General features: G+C 46.4%; 1 protein-coding gene across 14 annotated transcripts in view; it reads left to right on the top strand.

Moving 5' to 3' along the window:
* Positions 1 to 16,167, top strand: part of THRB (thyroid hormone receptor beta) — a 444,462-nt gene extending 428,295 nt beyond the window's left edge. For all 14 annotated transcript variants that reach the window (XM_055566908.1, XM_055566903.1, XM_055566907.1 and 11 more), the window contains 3 exons: positions 1,027 to 1,173; positions 7,597 to 7,855; positions 11,930 to 16,167. In XM_055566908.1, the coding sequence (XP_055422883.1) occupies positions 1,027 to 1,173; positions 7,597 to 7,855; positions 11,930 to 12,171 (648 nt within the window). In that variant the 3' untranslated portion in view covers positions 12,172 to 16,167. The remainder of the gene's footprint in view (positions 1 to 1,026; positions 1,174 to 7,596; positions 7,856 to 11,929) is intronic.
* Positions 16,168 to 17,591: the final 1,424 nt, after the last annotated feature.

Raw genomic sequence — 17,591 nt, 5'->3', positions numbered from 1 at the left:
CCGTGCCCTGGGGAGCCAGTGGAAATGCAGTTTCTCTAACAGGGACCTATTGAGTAGGCAATTCTGGGGGTCAATCAGAGGCACAGTCAAGCCTGGGGCCTGTAGAAGCAGACACAGTCCGTCCCCAGTGGTGGCCTCAGCAGCCACTCTGCGGTGAGGGGTCGGACTTGCTGGACCGGCTCCTGGAACCTGTACCTCCTGCCCTGTCTGCCCTCTTCCCGCCTCCCAGCCTGGCCGCCTCGCCCCTGCATGTCCACCGTGACTCTGGGCAAAGGGCGCTGCCGTCAGGCAGTGTCAGCTCCTCTGACCCCAGGCATGGCCTCCTGGAAGAGCAGGGACCAGTCCTGGCCTCGGAACTGTCCTGAACCTCCCTGGGCACTCCTTCGCTCACCTGTCCATCAGGGACTGGGTAAGAACCACCCAAGGCAGTCATTATCATCGCAAGGACCAGAAAGGGCAGCAGGGAGGACTGTTGCTGGCAGGGAGCACCAGTGAGCACAGGAGATACAAGGAGAGGCCACAGCCTGTTGCAGTCCAAGCTGAGGAGCTAGCTTCGGGCTGGCCTCTGGAGGGCAGACTGGAATCCAAGCAAAAGGCATTGCAAGCAAGAGTGAATCCTTGGGTCCTGTGTGCGGGGCTCCCCCTCCCCTCCCACCACCCACAGGAGGACACCCACAGGGTGTGCCCTGCTCTGAACATGGCACCCGGAGCCCCGGACATAGGTCCCCTTCGTGCACTCAGAAACAGAGCAAGATTCTTGTTTCTCCTCCTCCCTCTTTCTCTCAGTGTCTTTCCACAGCAACAGCCCTGTGACCGTGATCACTGGGGGCCTTTGAAAGCGATGACCAAGAACATATATCTTTGCTCAGAGAATTCAAGGTCTTGGAAACTGTACGGTCTCTCACGGAATGACGTGGAAACCGTACAGTATATGCCAGTTCAGGAGCGATTTCCTGCCGCGGGAGAACCGTGATCAATGACCTGTTCGGTGTCTTCATTTAAATCCTCCTTGTCTCTCCTCCTCAGCCCGAAGACATCGGACAGGCGCCGATAGTAAACGCCCCAGAAGGTGGAAAGGTCGACTTAGAAGCCTTCAGCCATTTTACAAAAATCATCACACCAGCAATTACCAGAGTGGTGGATTTTGCCAAAAAGTTGCCTATGTTTTGTGAGGTGAGGAGATTGCTTTTCCTTCTTTGTTCGTATTTATGATTAGTTCCATTGAGTTCCTGAGTATTACATGTAATTTAATAGTAATCGGTTGGGACTTACAAAAAGTCATATGAAAACCACGGCAGCACGAAATGACAAGGCACTGTCCCGCGAGTTTCCCCGCCTCCTCTGTTGATCATCATCCATCAGCTTATCCATGTGAGGCTGATGAGGGGCCTCCCCACTGCCCGACTCCAGGCCCAGGAGAACCAGACAGTCTCACCTCCTCTCAATCGGCATTGTGATATCCTGGTTGCCGTGCTCAAGCCTGCCTCATGAAATCCAGTCTCTAACAGATTGGCAGGATAGCTTTTGTTAAGCCCACTTTACAGATAGGGAAAATTAAGATCAAAGAGATGAAGTCTACCTGTGGCATGGGGCCACTGTTCTTTGAGTCTCTGTCTGTATTATTTCCACTTTGTATCCCAGCAGGCTGGCTTTGTGGTGGTTTCTTCATCCTCAAGAATAAGTGAAATGGGGTGGGATGAGGTGGGGGGTGTCCCTGGCAGTCCAATGGTGAGATTCGGCATGTCGCCTGCAGGGGGCATAGGTTTGAGCCTTGGTCAGGGAACTAAGATCCCACCTGGGATTCTCCAGGCAAGAATACTGCAGTGGGTTGCCATTTCCTCCTCCAGGGGATCTTCCAGACTCAGAGATTAAACCTGTGTGTCTTGCGTCTCCTGCATTGGCAGGTGGGTTCTTTACCACTGAGCCACCTGGGAAGGCCCATTCTAAAGAACAGATCTGCCATAATTTAGGTTATCTGCCTTTACGGGATATCCGATTTTTAATAATATAAATATTCTGCAACGAGCGTTCTGGTGCCTAAGCCCTGTTCACAGAACAGCCTGTTTCCTGGGGCGAATCCCAAAAGTGGAATTTAAGGACCTAAGCTGCTCCTCTGAGGACTTTCCATGCGTTGCCAAATTGCCCTCTAGAAACTGTGTCTACAGTCTCGTCTGTGCCAAGGACGCCTTTCCTCTCACTCCCGGTGTCAGCTCTTGATTTTGGTGCTGGGTTGAATCTGTTTTCCCGAACCTCTGTTAGTCCTCTGTCTCCGGGCTGTGTCCTCTTTCCTCAGTCCTTGGCGTCTGAGAAAAAACTGGAGTTGGCTACTCCTACAAGGCGAACTAGTCCACCAGTCTTGTGTTCCCCTTGGAATACCCACTGAAAAAGTTTTCCAGAAACTGTAAAGCTTAAGGCCACCAGCCACTGAGAGCTATGTAGTGAATGGAGGAAAAGAAGCCATTGCCACCAGCAGCAACAAACACACCGTGCTCTGTGTCCTTGGCAAGGGTGAAAGCTCAGCCTGGAACTTTCCAGGCCCGAGTGTGGCACGCTTCTCCCATCAAGCTTCCCTCGGGAATTTAAGCCTGCTTCAAAGTCGTGATTCCACCTCTCTTTCAACCTTGATATTTTGTAGTCTCCAATTGAAAAAAAGTGAGGGGAGACCATTTTGACAGCAGCGGTACATATGTTTCTGGTGCTTGTGGCCTCCTGAGGGCCTTTACCCTTTGACACTATCTTTTTTTTTTAATCTTTTGGTGGTGCTGTGTGGCATGTGGGATCTTAGTTCCCCACCAGGGATCAAACCCAAGCCCTCTGTATTGGAAGTGCAGAGTCTTAACCGCTGAACCACCAGTGAAGTCCCTTTTGACACTCTGGAACCCCAAAGAGGGCCGTGAATGTTGCAGGCCGTGAGCTACCTGTGGAGTGGGCTTCAGATCCCAGGTGGGCCCCAGAACTGGAAGTTTCTGCCAGAGGCAGTTTGATGCAGCTGCTGTTCAGATCATACTCAGGATAACTTTCTGCTGAGACCCATGCCAGGCCACCAACCAATGGCTTCAAAAGCTCTGAAATGGCTGCTGGCAGAGCTGCCAAGAGCACGTCAGAACCGTTTCTTGAGCGCAGGGCACGGGCATTCCTGCCAGTCTGTGGGCACCCCCGCCTCTCCCCCGGGCGGGCCCCCTGGGGCCTCCCCACAGTGGAGGGTTCTTAGGTGACTTAGAGACTGTCTGCCCACACGTGGAAACAAACCTCACCCTAAACCCCTCTTTAAAGAACAGGCATCTGGCCCAGTTTTTAAACTGCTGGAGATGCTTGACAAATCTTTACTCTGCTTTTATTTACATGTGAACTCACAAATAGGAAGTTTTCAAAAGAAGAATTCTACTTCATCTATCATCAGACTTGGCTATAAAGATGGGGCCTGCCTGCCGGGGTCTAGCCCGGCTGATCCAGGGTATTCAAAGGAGAGACGGTGTAGGCGAGGATCAGGAAACAACTGCTTAATTAAACGTTAATTAAGGATATAAAGAGTAATAGAATGAGGATAGCTCAGTAGGAAAATTCAGTGGAGAAAAGAGGCTGAGTAGCTTGGTTTACGCGGGAGACCAATAAAACTTCAAGACAAGAAGTTTGCACCACTTACGTAGGCCGCAGGCGTCCTTCCATTCTCCCGAAGGAGAGGAGACACTGAGGCCTCCCCAGTCGGATCTTAGAAGCCCAGGCATAATTAGCAAGCATGGCAGGTTCCGCGCTCCAGATGGAGACTCAGCCAGAATTTGAGAGAGAGAGAGTGACATGGGGAGACCAAGTCTTGGTGAACAAGGCCCGCACTTTATTTTCCAAAGTAGTTTTTATACCTTAAGTTGTGCATAGAGGATAATGGGGGAAGGGGTGGAGTCATGCAAGGACAGCAGTTCCTGGTCCTAATCAAAGCCAGGCTTTCAAACTTATATGCAAAAGTTCAGGTGATTTACATCATCTTCCAGCCAGGAGACCTGTTAACATTTTAAGAAACTTATTTTTCTCTAAAGGTGATTATTCCAAAGTCAGGCGCCAGCCTCCAAAAAAGCATTGGACAGAGTTGCATTCCTATAGGGCAAAGGTGAGGTGGGCTCAATCAAGAAAAGAATTAACCTAAGGGTCCAAGGTTACAAACATTGAGGCTACTACTTACATTTCTATACACCCATTATATCAATCAATACACTGCCAAGGACACAGTAGGTAAGGGGTATGGAGACTTAGCAGCAAACATTGGCCCAATAAGTGAAAAACCCTTCACCAATACAATTTCTAATCAATCTTTTAACTACTCAAAGGAATCTGTGTTTAGACAGTTTAGAACATCTCCTGCCTCTCACAGTTGGGAGGCTCTGAACAATCACATGTGGCCAGAAAAACCTATTCAGGCAGGCTAGAGGACTTCCAAAGGAGTTTGTAGGTTGAAACACTGTCACACCCAGGAATTGTTAATTGGAGCTGTAAGCTAACTCTTTTTTCAGAGAGAGGTAGTGGGGGACAGCCCCCCGTAAAGTCAGAGGTGTAGGTGAGAGCACAAAGCAGAAAGTAGGCAGACTCTGGTTTTGGGGGTAGATGCTCGAGAATTTCCAGGGGGACTCCTGAGGCTTGATCCTGCCTTTGCGTATGCCGAGCCTCCTTCCTCATGACCTTTGCCACGGGCGGAGCTCGCTCCCCGCACCTGCCCAAGTCTATATACTCTAAAAACAACTAAAATCAATGGTTTTATCAGACTAGTCATTTCTCTTTGCCACTCTATGTCCATGGTTCTCAAGAGCTGGTCTCTGAACCAGGTGCAGGGGCATCACCTGGGAACTTGGGTGCATACAGACCCTCAGAGGCGGGGCCGCGATGCATGTTCATCAAGCTGTAAGTGTCCATGAGCCGGCTGCAGACAGGACCTCTGCCCTAGGCAGTGAAGCCAGCGCTCACCCACTCCAGCCAGCTTTCTGATTGCCTGTGGAGGCGCTAGCCAAGTTCCCGTCTCCTGTTCCTACCAGGCCCTGAGCTCAGGAATCCAAGATGTAATTAAGGAGTACAAATCAGAAACTAAATAAAAGCAAATCATAGTCATTTTGTTTAATGAGTAGAGGGGAGAATTCACATGAATGGATTCCAGAACCAAACACAAAATGCCTTTTATTATAGAGAAAAAGCAGAGCAATTTGAAATTAAACAGTAAGGCAGGTAGGCTGAGTTAGTAATAATAATAAAATATATATATATATATATATATATGAAATACTCTGTATTTTAAAGGTAATTCCATAGTACTGCTTTGTCATATGTAGTCACCTGAACTGAAGTAGTTGTGTTGCCAAGATCATTTCTCAAAATAGAATTGGAACCTGCTTTAATGAAGAGAGAAACTATGTGTCATTTCATATTCATTCTTTACGGAAGCTTACACCCAAATCCCTTCAGAGAGGGAGCTCTCCTTTTCCCTTGACCTTGGATCCTGACAGAGCTGGCTTCCAACTCTCACCTCACCCACTCAGGGACCCCCTAGCATGTCTCGCAACCTCTCAGAGCCTGGATTTCCACACCTGTCAATAAAATTGGAATTGGAATATTTACCTCACTGCATCATTGCAAACATTAAACAAGGCGATGCATGTCAATCTTAGCCCAATTCATCAAAAACACCCATTAACTAATAGTGTTTCAACCTACTTTGATAATGGCATTTAATTAAACATTCTCCCCCTCCAAAAAATCAAACTCTAAGTTCAGTTCAGTTGCTCAGTCGTGTCCAAATCTTTGTGACCCCATGGACTGCAGCATGCCAGGCTTCCCTGTCTATCACCAACTCCCGGAGCTTGCCCAAACTCATGTCCATCGAGTCCGTGATGCCATCCGACCATCTCATCCTCTGCCATCCCCTTCTCCTCCTGCCTTCAATGTTTCCCAGCATCAGGGTCTTTTCAAATGAGTTAGTTCTTCACATCAGGTGGCCAAAGTATTGGAGTTTCAGCTTCAGCATCAGTCCTTCCAATGAATATTCAGGACTGATTTCCCTTAGGATGGACTGGTTGGATCTCCTTGCAGTCCAAGGGACTCTCAAGAGTCGTCTCCAACACCACAGTCCAAAAGCATCAATTCTTCGGTGCTCAGCTTTCTTTATGGTCCAACTCTCACATCCATACATGACTACTGGAAAAAAACATAGCTTTGACTATATGGACCTTTGTCGACAAAGTAATGTCTCTGCTTTTTAATATAATGTCTAGGTTGCTCATAGCTTTTCTTCCAAGGAGCAAGCATCTTTTAATTTCATGGCTGCAGTCACCATCTGCAGTGATTTGGGAGCCCAAAAAAATAGTCTGTCACTGTTTCCATTGTTTCCCCATCTATTTGCCATGAAGTGATGGGGCCGGATGCCGTGATCTTAGTTTCTGAAAGTTGAGTTTTAAGCCAACTTTTTCACTCTCTTCTTTCACTTTCATCAAGAGGCTTTTTAGTTCCTCTTCACTTTCTGCCATGAGGGTGATGTCATCTGCATATCTGAGGTTATTGATATTTCTCCCAGCAATCTTGATTCCAGCTTGTGCTTCATCCAGTCTGGCATTTCCCATGATGTACTCTGCATCTAAGTTAAATAAGCAGGGTGACAATAATGTTATCACGTTATCACAAATCTTAACAGGACACCCAAATGAGTTTAAAATGAGATTACAACACTGACAAAGAGATCCAGTGTGTGCAGTAATTCTGATGCCGGAGACTCTGAGAACATAATAACCCTAGGAGCCAGGAGGTCCAGATTCTGGGCTCACCTCTGCCTCTGATCCACTGGTTGACTCTGAGCAAAGTTGTGACATCTCTGGGCCTCAAAGGTCACATGTGTCTGTAAGAGACGTTCTAGTCCTCTGCCTTTTAAGAGATTCAAGGAGCAAACTTTCTTCAAAAAACAGAGCAGCACAGTTGCCAGCTAAACAGTGGGGTCAGCTCTTAGAGCTACCAGACCAAAACGGTGGTACATTTAGGAAGGTTTCAGTTAGTGGCTACTCCAGTATTCTTGGGCTTCCCTGGTGGCTCAGACAGTAAGGCATCTGCCTGCAGCATGGGACACCTGGGTTCTGGGTTGGTTGCACTTTCAATGCAGGGGGTGCCAGTTCAATCCCGGGTCAGGGACCTAAGATCCCACATGCCATGCAGTGCAGCCAAAAAAAAAAAAAAAAAAAAACTGGTGAAGATGATGAACAGTGTGGGTGCTCAGTCGCTCCAGTTGTGTCCAACTCTGCGCCAACTCTCTGTGACCCCATGGACTGTAGCCTGCCGGGCTCTTCTGTCCACAGCGATTCTTCAAGCAAGAATACTGGACTGGGTTGCCACGCCCTTCTCCAAAGGATCTTCCTGACCCAGGGATCAAACCCAGATCTCCTGTGTTGGCAGGCAGACTTTTTACCACAAGTGCGCTGGGAAGCCCAGGCTTAGAGTATGAGGAGTGGTTGTGGGAGTCTGCAGCCGCGAGCAGACAGGGCAGGGGCTGCTCCTGTCGCCCCTGGGGTCCCGTGGGCGGGTCCTAGCAGACGTCTGTGCCCTCGCTCCGTGCTGACGTGGGCTGCTTCTTTCCAGCTGCCATGTGAAGACCAGATCATCCTCCTTAAAGGCTGCTGCATGGAGATCATGTCCCTCCGCGCGGCCGTGCGCTACGACCCGGAGAGTGAGACTTTGACTCTGAATGGGGAGATGGCGGTGACGCGCGGCCAGCTGAAAAACGGGGGCCTCGGGGTGGTGTCCGACGCCATCTTCGACCTGGGGATGTCGCTGTCCTCTTTTAACCTGGACGACACCGAGGTCGCTCTCCTTCAGGCCGTCCTGCTGATGTCTTCAGGTGAGTGTGTCCAGAGCGGCCGCGGCGCGCGTTTAGAGCGCCTGGGGGAGCTTCCGGTCCCCGGCTTCCGGTTCGCATCCCGCTGCCCTCCGGCAGCGGGCGCTGGGTTTCCGGTCCCCGCCGGATCGCTTCCCAGCATCCTCCAGCGGCGGGCGGGGCTTTGCGGACTGCCGGGGAGCTGAGAGGGGGTGTCTGCCAGCTCCTCAGGTCGTGACAGGAGCCCCCGGAGCGGCTCCCTTCCACAGACACTCCTGGCCCGCCTCGGGGCAGTCGGCTCCTCTGGGTCCTCATGTTCTGCACCGCACCCACAGCGGTGGGGTCCCCCAGACCCGCCTCTGGTGTGGTGGGCAGGCTCTGTCTAGCGCGGCCTTCCCCGTCCTGCCCTCCCGATGCCTACGCCATGTGCAGTCCCCTCCTGTCGGGAGCCCATGACTGCCCCCGTAGGATCCTGAGAATTCCACGTCCACCTGGTGACTGTCTTGTATTCTGTGATACTCCGGCTCCTTTTGGGAGCGGACTTGCTCACAGGACAGGAAGCCGCTTCCAAGAAGCAGGAAGCGAGGCAGCCTCCAGCAGACAAGCCAGGTCAAGGCCGGGGGGCTCCCTGCCAGTAGACTTCACTATCAGTTCAGTCACTCCATTGTCTCCATGCGACTCCATGGACTGCAGCACGTCAGGCCTCCCTGTCTATTGCCAACTCCTGGAGCTTGCTCAAACTCACGTCCATCCAGTCGGTGATGCCATCCAACCATCTCATCCTCTGTTCTCCCGATCTTATCCTGCCTTCAATCTTTCCCAGCATCAGGGTCTTTTCCAGTGAGTCAGTTCTTCGCATCAGGTGGCCAAAGTATTGGAATTTCAATTTCAGCCGTTCCAATAAATATTTAGGACCGATTTCCTTTAGGATGGACTGGTTTGATCTCCTTGTCGTCCGAGGGACTCTCAAGGCAAGCAAGCAAGCAATCGCTCAGTCGTGTCCGACTCTTTGCAATCCCATAGACTGTAGTCTACCAGGCTTCTCTGTCCATGGGATTTTCCAGGCAAGAGTACTGGAGTGGGTTGCCATTTCCTTCTCCAGGGGATCTTCCTGACCCAGGGATTGAACCCAGGTCTCTTGCATTGCAGGCAGACGCTTTACCCTCTGAGCAACCAGGGGAGTCCAAGTATCCTTAAAAAAAAAAAAATAATAAAATATGTAATTTATCTAAGGACTCCCTGTGTGACCCTGAGCAAAGCTTCTAGTGTCTCTGGTCTTCAGTGTCCTGTAAAATAAATAAACTGAGTAAGTGCAGAGTAATATCATGTTGACTTTCTGTTTGGATCAAAAGTTAAATGATCCTGTGGAGAATTTATCTGGCACATTCAGAGAGAGAGAAGATGGGGTGAGCCACAGAGCAGCAGCATCAACTATGAAGGAAATCACAAAATTAAAATGCAAAAATTGCAATCTGAGCTGGATGGGGGATGCCAAAAGCCAGGATAGTGTGTCAAAGCTCAGAAGGGTGGGCTGAGACTTTAACCCTGATTGTTTCTTTCAAATTAAGCAGAACTCTATTTAGAGTTTTACTGATACAGATATTTCAATAACTAGACACTTGAAGTATGAATATATTTATTTGATCAAAGCCACAAACCGGAGAACTGGGCAGGGAGGTGGTAGGGCTCCCCAGCATTGTATGAGGAATTCATTCAGGTTTACAAATTTCGTGGGTTTTTTGTTTGTTTGTTTGTTTGTTTTTAGGTGTAACTTACATAACATTGCATTAATTTCAGGTGTACAACATAATGACTGGATATTTGTATATTATTTTGAAATGATTATTAGCTAACATATCTCCCCATATATAGTTGCACAATTTTTTCTTGTGATTAGGACTTTTAAGATTTACTGTCTTAGCAACTTTCAAATATGTAATACAGTATTATTAGCTAGTCACTATGCTGTTCATTACATCTGCATGACTTATTTGTTTTATAACTCGAAGTCTGTACCCTTTGACCCCCTTCACCCATTTCACCCACCCAGACTCCCAGCCTCTGTCAACCACCAATCTGCTATGCATATGAGCTTGCTGGGATTTTGTTTGTTTTTGAGATTCTACCTATAAGTGAGATTATATAGTATTCATCTTTCTCTGACTTATTCACTTAGCATAATGCCCTCAAGGTCCATCCATATTGTTGCAAATGGCAAGATTTCATTCTTTATAACTAAACAGCATGTGTGTGTGGGGGGGGGGGGTTGTGAAAGCTTCTCTATCCATTCATCCATCAGTTGACACTTAGCTTGTTTCCATACCTTAACTATTATAAGAATGCTGCAGAGAACAGAGGGGTGAAGATATGTTTTTGATGTAGTGGTTTCGTTTTCTTCAGATAAATACCCAGAAGTGGGATTGTTGGGTCATGTGGTTGTTCTATTTTAATTTTTTAAGGAATCTCTAGACTGTTTTCCACAGTGGCTGTATCAACTTACATTCCCAAAAATAGTGCTCAAGGGTTTTCTTGTTACTTCTTTTCTTTTTGATGATAGCCATTCTGACAGGTGTGAGGTGATATCTACTTGTGGTTTTGATTTGCATTTCCATTCATCTACGTACCTGTTTTTATGCCAATACAATACTGTTTTGGTTGCTGTAACTTTGTAATGTAGTTTTAAATCAGAGAATGTGACGCCTCCAGCTCTGTTTTCTTTTCTCAAGATTCCTTTGGCTATTCAGGGTCTTTTATGGCTGAAAATACAAACTTTATCATTGTTTATTCTAGTTCTGTGAAAAATGCCATTGAAACTTTGATAGGGATTGCACTGAATCCACAGATGGCTTTGAGTAGTATGAACATTATAACAATATTAATTCTTCCAATCCATGGGCACGGGATATCTTTCCACTTACTGTGTTTTCCTCAGTTTCCTTCATCAGTGTCTTATTTTTCAGTGTATCAGTCTTTCACGTCTTTAGTTGAATTAGTCCCTAGGTATTTTATTCTTTTTGGTGCAACTGGGAATGTTATCAGCAAATAGTGACAGTTTTTACTTTTCCCTTTCCAACTTGGATGCCTTTTCTTTCTTTTTCTTGCCTAATTGCTCTGCATAGGACTTATAATGCTATGCTGAGTAAAAGCCACAAGAGTAGGCATCCTTGTCTTGTTCTCTGTCTTAAAAAATGTTTTCAGCTTTTCACCATTTAGTATGCTCTCAGCTGTGGACTTGTCATATATAGCTTTTACCATGTTGAGATACAGTCCCTCTGTATCCACTTTTGCAACCCAAGTCCTCGAAGCCTAGATGTTCCCCAATCATCCAGCCTTCTCTTGACATCCTTTTATCAATGTTTTTTAAACTGCCTTGAGTCTCCTATATATTGTGGGAAGACCAGTGATTTTCCAAGATTTGGGAAGATTTTTCTGGGCTATACATGATCATGATCTCCTCCAGCTCATCTTCCCACCATGACTCTTCTCTTCTCTACACAGAATGATGCTAGTGTCGTTCACATCCCCTTTTCATTATAACTTCCCAAGACACCACCAACACAGGGCTTCTACAGAAGCAATCAAAGGTATAAGGGAAGGGAAGGAGTAGTTCATTGAAGCCAAGTGAACAATTAAAATTGGATATTGTGCTGCTTTGTCTTCACCAGAGTCTCTTCCCATCGGACATTCTTCCTTTGCATCCAGGCTGCCTGATTTCCTCCCAATCTCTTTTCACATCTCCCTTTTCTCTGTAAGTCCCATGCTTGTCAGAATCCCTCATTATGCAGAGTATTTCAGTTCTCTAGGTGAGGTTTCTCCTTCTGTACCCTAGGAGGGAGGCATCACCCTTCACACCCAAGGAGGTGATTTGTGTAAGCCAGAGATATTTATCTGAACAAAGCCTTGACACCCTTCATGTAAGTTGCTCCACTCCCTGGCATCTTGGTCCCTGATGCCCCAGAGTACATACTGCATCCGTGCCCATTCCTAGGAGTCAAAAGTCCCCAGATTGACCCACTTCACACTAAAGGACTTGAAGTGGACCAGGCAAGCCTTATCATTTCTGCCTGCAAATTAACATCCTTTTTTCTTCTCCCTCAGATCGCCCAGGGCTTGCCTGCGTTGAGAGAATAGAAAAATACCAAGATAGTTTCCTGCTGGCCTTTGAACACTATATCAATTACCGAAAACACCACGTGACTCACTTTTGGCCAAAACTCCTGATGAAGGTGACAGACCTGCGGATGATCGGAGCCTGCCATGCCAGCCGCTTCCTGCACATGAAGGTGGAATGCCCCACGGAACTCTTTCCCCCGTTGTTCTTGGAAGTGTTTGAGGATTAGACCGACTGACTCATTCTCATAATTCCAACAGCACTACTGGGTGTCATTTCATTCCATTGCCTAGCTCTTTTTTGTTTGTTCCTTTATTTCTTTGTGTTGGGAGGGATTGTTTTGGGGTAAAGGGAGGTAGTCCTTGGCATAGACGTGGATGAAATTGCCCCTCGAATGCGGGTACTTGCTAACTATTGCATTTTGTTCTCCAGTCCTTTGATGTGAATATGCTTTGGAGGTTTTACAGTTGTGGAGGTGAGGTGGGGACAATCATTAATTCACCAGCACCAAGCCGTCACCAGCTCCCATCTGTCCCTGGTCAGTGACTCAAGCAAGCAAAATGGCACAGCAGGAAACTAAAGAAGACTTAAAACCAAGACAATGTGGTCATCTTGATCCAATCCTGGTTTTTGCAGGGCTCGAATTAGCACAGCACAGACAGCCTCTGATGAGATGTGGCTTTCAGCTTCCTAGGGAAAGTTCTGAACAAATTGTTATCTATTCAAGAACATGCTGTTTTCAGCACTCTGCTCTCTCCCAGCAGCCTGACCTGGAATGTATAAGGATATTTGTTTCCCCCAAATTAGCTGTCCTTTCACTGTAATTCTCATAATCCTGTGATTTAATTTGAGTTATACAAGGGTGTGACTCAAAGATGTGCAGGTGTTTGACTGGTTGAGGCCAACAAGGAAAACAATTTCCTTAAGTGAGCCCAAAGAAATTCAAAATCTTCATAGATATGTGACTCAGTGGTTTCCAAAAATTCACATAGTGTCACTTCATAGTAAGAAGGCTTCTTACTGCTCAGAGGAAACTCCCACAAAAATCAAACCTACTTACAGAGTGATGTCACTGTTCAGTGACATCAGACCCTTCAACTCTCAAAGTCCTCAAGTCATTCAACCTGATTCCATCTCTGCTGAGCCGACAACAGATTTCCCTGTGGATCGACCTTCCAGTCAAGGAGCGGTAACAAGCTGAAATGTTTGAGTCTTGTTCTGGGGAGAGACTAGTGATGTCACGTTCTATGTTGAAGGAAATGCAGGGCCTCAGAGCCTCCTCACGCCCTGATGCTGAGGTTCCCCCCTTCTGTTCTTGGATCCTCGGGCTCTTTGCTCTACTCACAAGTGTTTCCTAATCTCCTTTCCCTCTGGCTCTGAGGCTTGACTACCACCAAACAAAGCCTGCTCCAGCCACTGACTCTCTCTGTCTTTCTGATAGCATCGCCCTGACAGATACTCAGCAGAAAACAGCTGCAAACCACGCACACAAACCCTCACTCACCTTCCCTGCCCAGCCCATCTCCCCAGTGACCGACACTGGAGTACTGTGTGCCCAGAAAGCATATGATGCCCCTGGTTGCTTCAATGTCAGAAGACGGGCACAGAATATACCCATGAAACTGAATGTATCCCACTCTTCACCATCATGGTAGACATAAACTATTCCTCTGCCTGCCTTGTACTGCCTTATCCTGGAAGTGTTTGGGAAAATAAGCCATATCAGTGAAACTTGCCTAAAAACCATGTGGATTCATTCTTTTTTAACTGGCCCAGAAGTTGGGGTGCCTGAGTTCTATTTTGTGCTCTCGAGTGGTAGATTTGTGACCTTGAGTCATGAACTCAAAAATCCTTCCTGTCCTTACCACTGTACTAATTTTAGGGGGTGAGGGAATCAAGTTCTTTTGATGGTTTCTTTCACATTCTAATTTCTAACTTTATTAGAAATGATGACTCTCCTGACAGCTAAGGAAAATACATTTGGTGTTGATTCAAAATAGAAAGTTGATATACGACGTATCAGTTATTTAGAGAAAGGCAGGGTAGATTTGGGAGAAGGAGAGGAGTGCATTAAAAATCCTGAGAGTGACCAGAAATAATCCCGGAGAAAAATTGTGTGTTTGATGTGCTAAAGCAATTACACAGGCTTCCAGGGAAAGAAACCAAGAGCGGTGCACTAGAACTTACTACTCAAAGGAAATAGGTGAAGAGGATAAAATTATCAACATGAAGTTCATGGGCAGATTACCTGCTTTGACTTCCCTCAGTTCAGTTCAGTCGCTCAGTCCTGTCGGACTCCTTGCGACCCCCATGGACTGCAGCGCGCCAGGCTTCCCTGTCCTACCGACAGTTTTTTGGTTTTGTTTTCTCCAGGTAGCCTCTAGCCAGTTTCCTCTGGTCCTCACTTTGTCACCATCTCAGCTTCCTCTGTTGACTCTCTTTGGATAACTGCTCTTTGAAACAAAAGCGTTTAATCACCTTCTCTGCTCCAGGGTAACTCTGAGAAGCTTTTCCAGGTGGGGCAGGTTTTCCTTTGGAAGGGAAGGCGAGCAGGCAGGTCCTGGAAGCTCACAGACTCCTCAGGCAGTAGGCTCCCCAGGAAAGTCTCCTCAACGTGTTGAGATTCCCCAGGGCATCAGACAGCCCCAGATTCAGTGCAAGTGCAGAGCCTGATCTAAAGCCGCATGGGAACGCCTTAGGGATTAACATGATTGACCATTGGCCAAATGGTTCAGCAGATCTGCAGCAACCCAGCCAGCCCCAACTAAATGTGTGTTTGATCCTTGGCCTCTTACATGGTAGCCTTAAGCAGGCAAACTGCGGATCTCAAAATCTTGCCGAAGGCTGACTACTTCCTGCTGAGTACACTAAGCCTCGAGGACTTCCGGTTGAAGGAAAGGCTGTCAAGACTGAAAGACTCACAACCCCGGTGGTCAAGGTGACTCATTCCTTCTGTAATTGACTGAGGTACTTACTGCATCTCAAGACTCCATCCCATAAAAGTCAATTAGAAGGGACTTACTCTGGATTTTTTTTTTTTTTTTTACATTTTTCTTACGTCGTCCAGACTTTCAAATCAAACGTGGACTGCCTGAAACCTTGCTCAGTGGGGAGACGTCCCAGAAGAGGAGAACACACCCTACAACTGGGATATCTATTTATAAATCACTTATATTTGGGGGGTGAGTGGTGTCCAGTGTGTGTGTGTGCGTGTGTGTGCGTGTGTGTGTAGCCCTCAAGTGTACTTCACTCTTCAATTAGATGTGCCGTGTTGGTAGAAATAGTGAAAAAAGTAAAGATCTTTTCTTCTTTATGATTCTGCTCCAAACACCACGTGCCGCCTCCGAGCTTTCCTCGTCCCGTGAGCCTCGGTCCTCAAGGATACCCGCGCCGTGTCGCTGCCTCAGCCCGAGAGCCGCCTCCTCCGCCCGCAGCATGGCCAGCGCGCCCGCCCCGCGCCTCGCGCTCGGCCCCTGCGGACGCAGCCTCCGTGAACTGCAGACGCCCTCGAAGCATGTCACTGTCCGTGATACATTTTTACTCTACGGAACTCTAACCCGTTCGTGTCATGTTGACCTTTGGCTGCATGAGTCATAAAATATGAAACTGGTCTTATGGTTTTTGAAACGTAGCCAGCATTTGTAAGGCTAAACCTTTTTCACAAACTGAGTTGAGATGAATCACCACCAGGCCACCATTCCTCTTCAGAAGGAGAGTGCTTAACAGACGTTTGAATCTCTTTGCCCTTTCCGATGGCTACCGTGTCAGGTTCCAAAATAAGCTCGTCATTTTTCCTGTTATTTTAATAATAAGGAAATATTAGCATAGTGTTTCTTTTGATAGCGATAGACTATAATCCGTATTTAAATTTTATAGAGGAGAAATTTTATTGTACTGTGATGTAGATATTTATTATCCAGGTAAGGATTTGCCCGGTGTGTATTTTTTACAATTGAAACACTTTAATCTTTAAAAAAAAAAAAAAAAACTTTAAACACACACACACACACACACACACATACAGACTAGGGGAAAAAAGGTTTGGCCTTATCACAGAATTTGTACTGTGCTGTACAAATGTTTGCAAATGCAAAATGTGTGCATTTCTAGCGTGTTTCTACATTCATTAATGCCGCCTTCAGGAGCAATATCGTGCAGGTAAAATGCTGTTTGTGGCTTTCTGTTGCACAGTTAAAGCTGACCCACCGTATGCACAAGACAATCAGATACAAATCTGTCCTCCTCAGGATGCAGACAGGACGTTCTGGAGCACAACGCACGACAGAGGAAGACCCTTAGGTGACAGGCAACTTGCTGACACGGATGATAGCAGGGCATGAACGAGCTGACATGATGCCACTCCCCTCTTTTGGTTCTTCCTATTTGGCATTTTTCATTTGATTTTAGAGCCAAATTAGTTATGAAGGCTTTCTTTGGAGAAAACACCTTTATTCCCCCATGATGTTTTCATGCCCTGAGAATCAGAAAAAGACAACAGAACAGGGAAAGATTTACAGTCATCGGAAGATTTGTGTTTTGCAAATGGTGTTAAGTGATATTGCTAGATTGGTAATATTTTTTTCAGCCTAAAATTCTATTGAAATCTGTGATCAAAATGTTTTAAACTATCCAAAAAGAAAATTTGTATATTTGGGAAAAATGGATTTTTACATAGCTTTTGTATGCAGATATTAAATTGTAATTATGACTATAGCAGGCATAGATAAACTGATAAGCTACAATTCTAAAAAAGAAACAAAAAAGAAAAGCTTATAACAGATATACTTTTCTGCCTCTTTCTTTAAATATTATTTTCTACATAGGCACAGTATTACCTGCTTGTCTCATCTTGCTGCTTCCAAAAGAAGGAAAACAGAGATGTAATGACATTTGTTTCATAAACATCTACTAAAATAAGCAAGTTTTCTTGAGAGGAGGGCATGAGGGGGGATAGGGAGGTACTCGCTTTGGAAGGGGCCACAGAGATGGGGTGAGGAGGGAAGAGGGAAGTTTTTGCAGCTAAAAGACTGCATTCATCTTTTTATCTCAAAATGTCCAAGAACATTATTAATATTAATGAAATTATACTGATACCAGCTATCAATATATGGCTCACATGTTAGGACTCATGCTGTGACGGGTGACAAAAAAAAAAAAAAAAAAAAAGCCTAATGGGAATTTATTGTCCATAATATCTGAAAAATTCAAGAGTGCCATGGCTTCAGGTGTGGCTGGATCTGGGTACTCAGTACCTCGGGATGTGCCTCTTTTCATCTCTCTGGACAGATTTCTGTCCGTACAAATTCCCTTCACATGGACTTCATGCTCACATAGTCTTTTGTCCTATGATGGCCACCAGTAGCTCCAGGATGAGTCTTCTAGCTCCAAACCAGTGGGAAGAGAGTTTCTTTTCCCCAACAGTTCCAGTAAAAATCCTGAACCTACTCCTCATTGGTCCAAATGGAGTCATGTGCCCATTCCTGAGCCAGTCGTGTGGCTGAGGAGCACAGATATGCTAATTAGCTGAATCCTCTGAAATCCTGGAACTGGATGGAGGAAAAGAAGGACAACCAGCCCCATCTAAACTAGACAGAGAGTTGAGTCAGGAATGGTTCCCCAAAGAAAAGTCTGTCTTGCTACTATAAGAAA

The sequence above is a fragment of the Bubalus kerabau genome, chromosome 2, assembly GCF_029407905.1.
Source record: "Bubalus kerabau isolate K-KA32 ecotype Philippines breed swamp buffalo chromosome 2, PCC_UOA_SB_1v2, whole genome shotgun sequence".
Taxonomy (NCBI): domain Eukaryota; kingdom Metazoa; phylum Chordata; class Mammalia; order Artiodactyla; family Bovidae; genus Bubalus; species Bubalus kerabau.
This window is presented reverse-complemented; position numbering and strand designations above follow the sequence as displayed.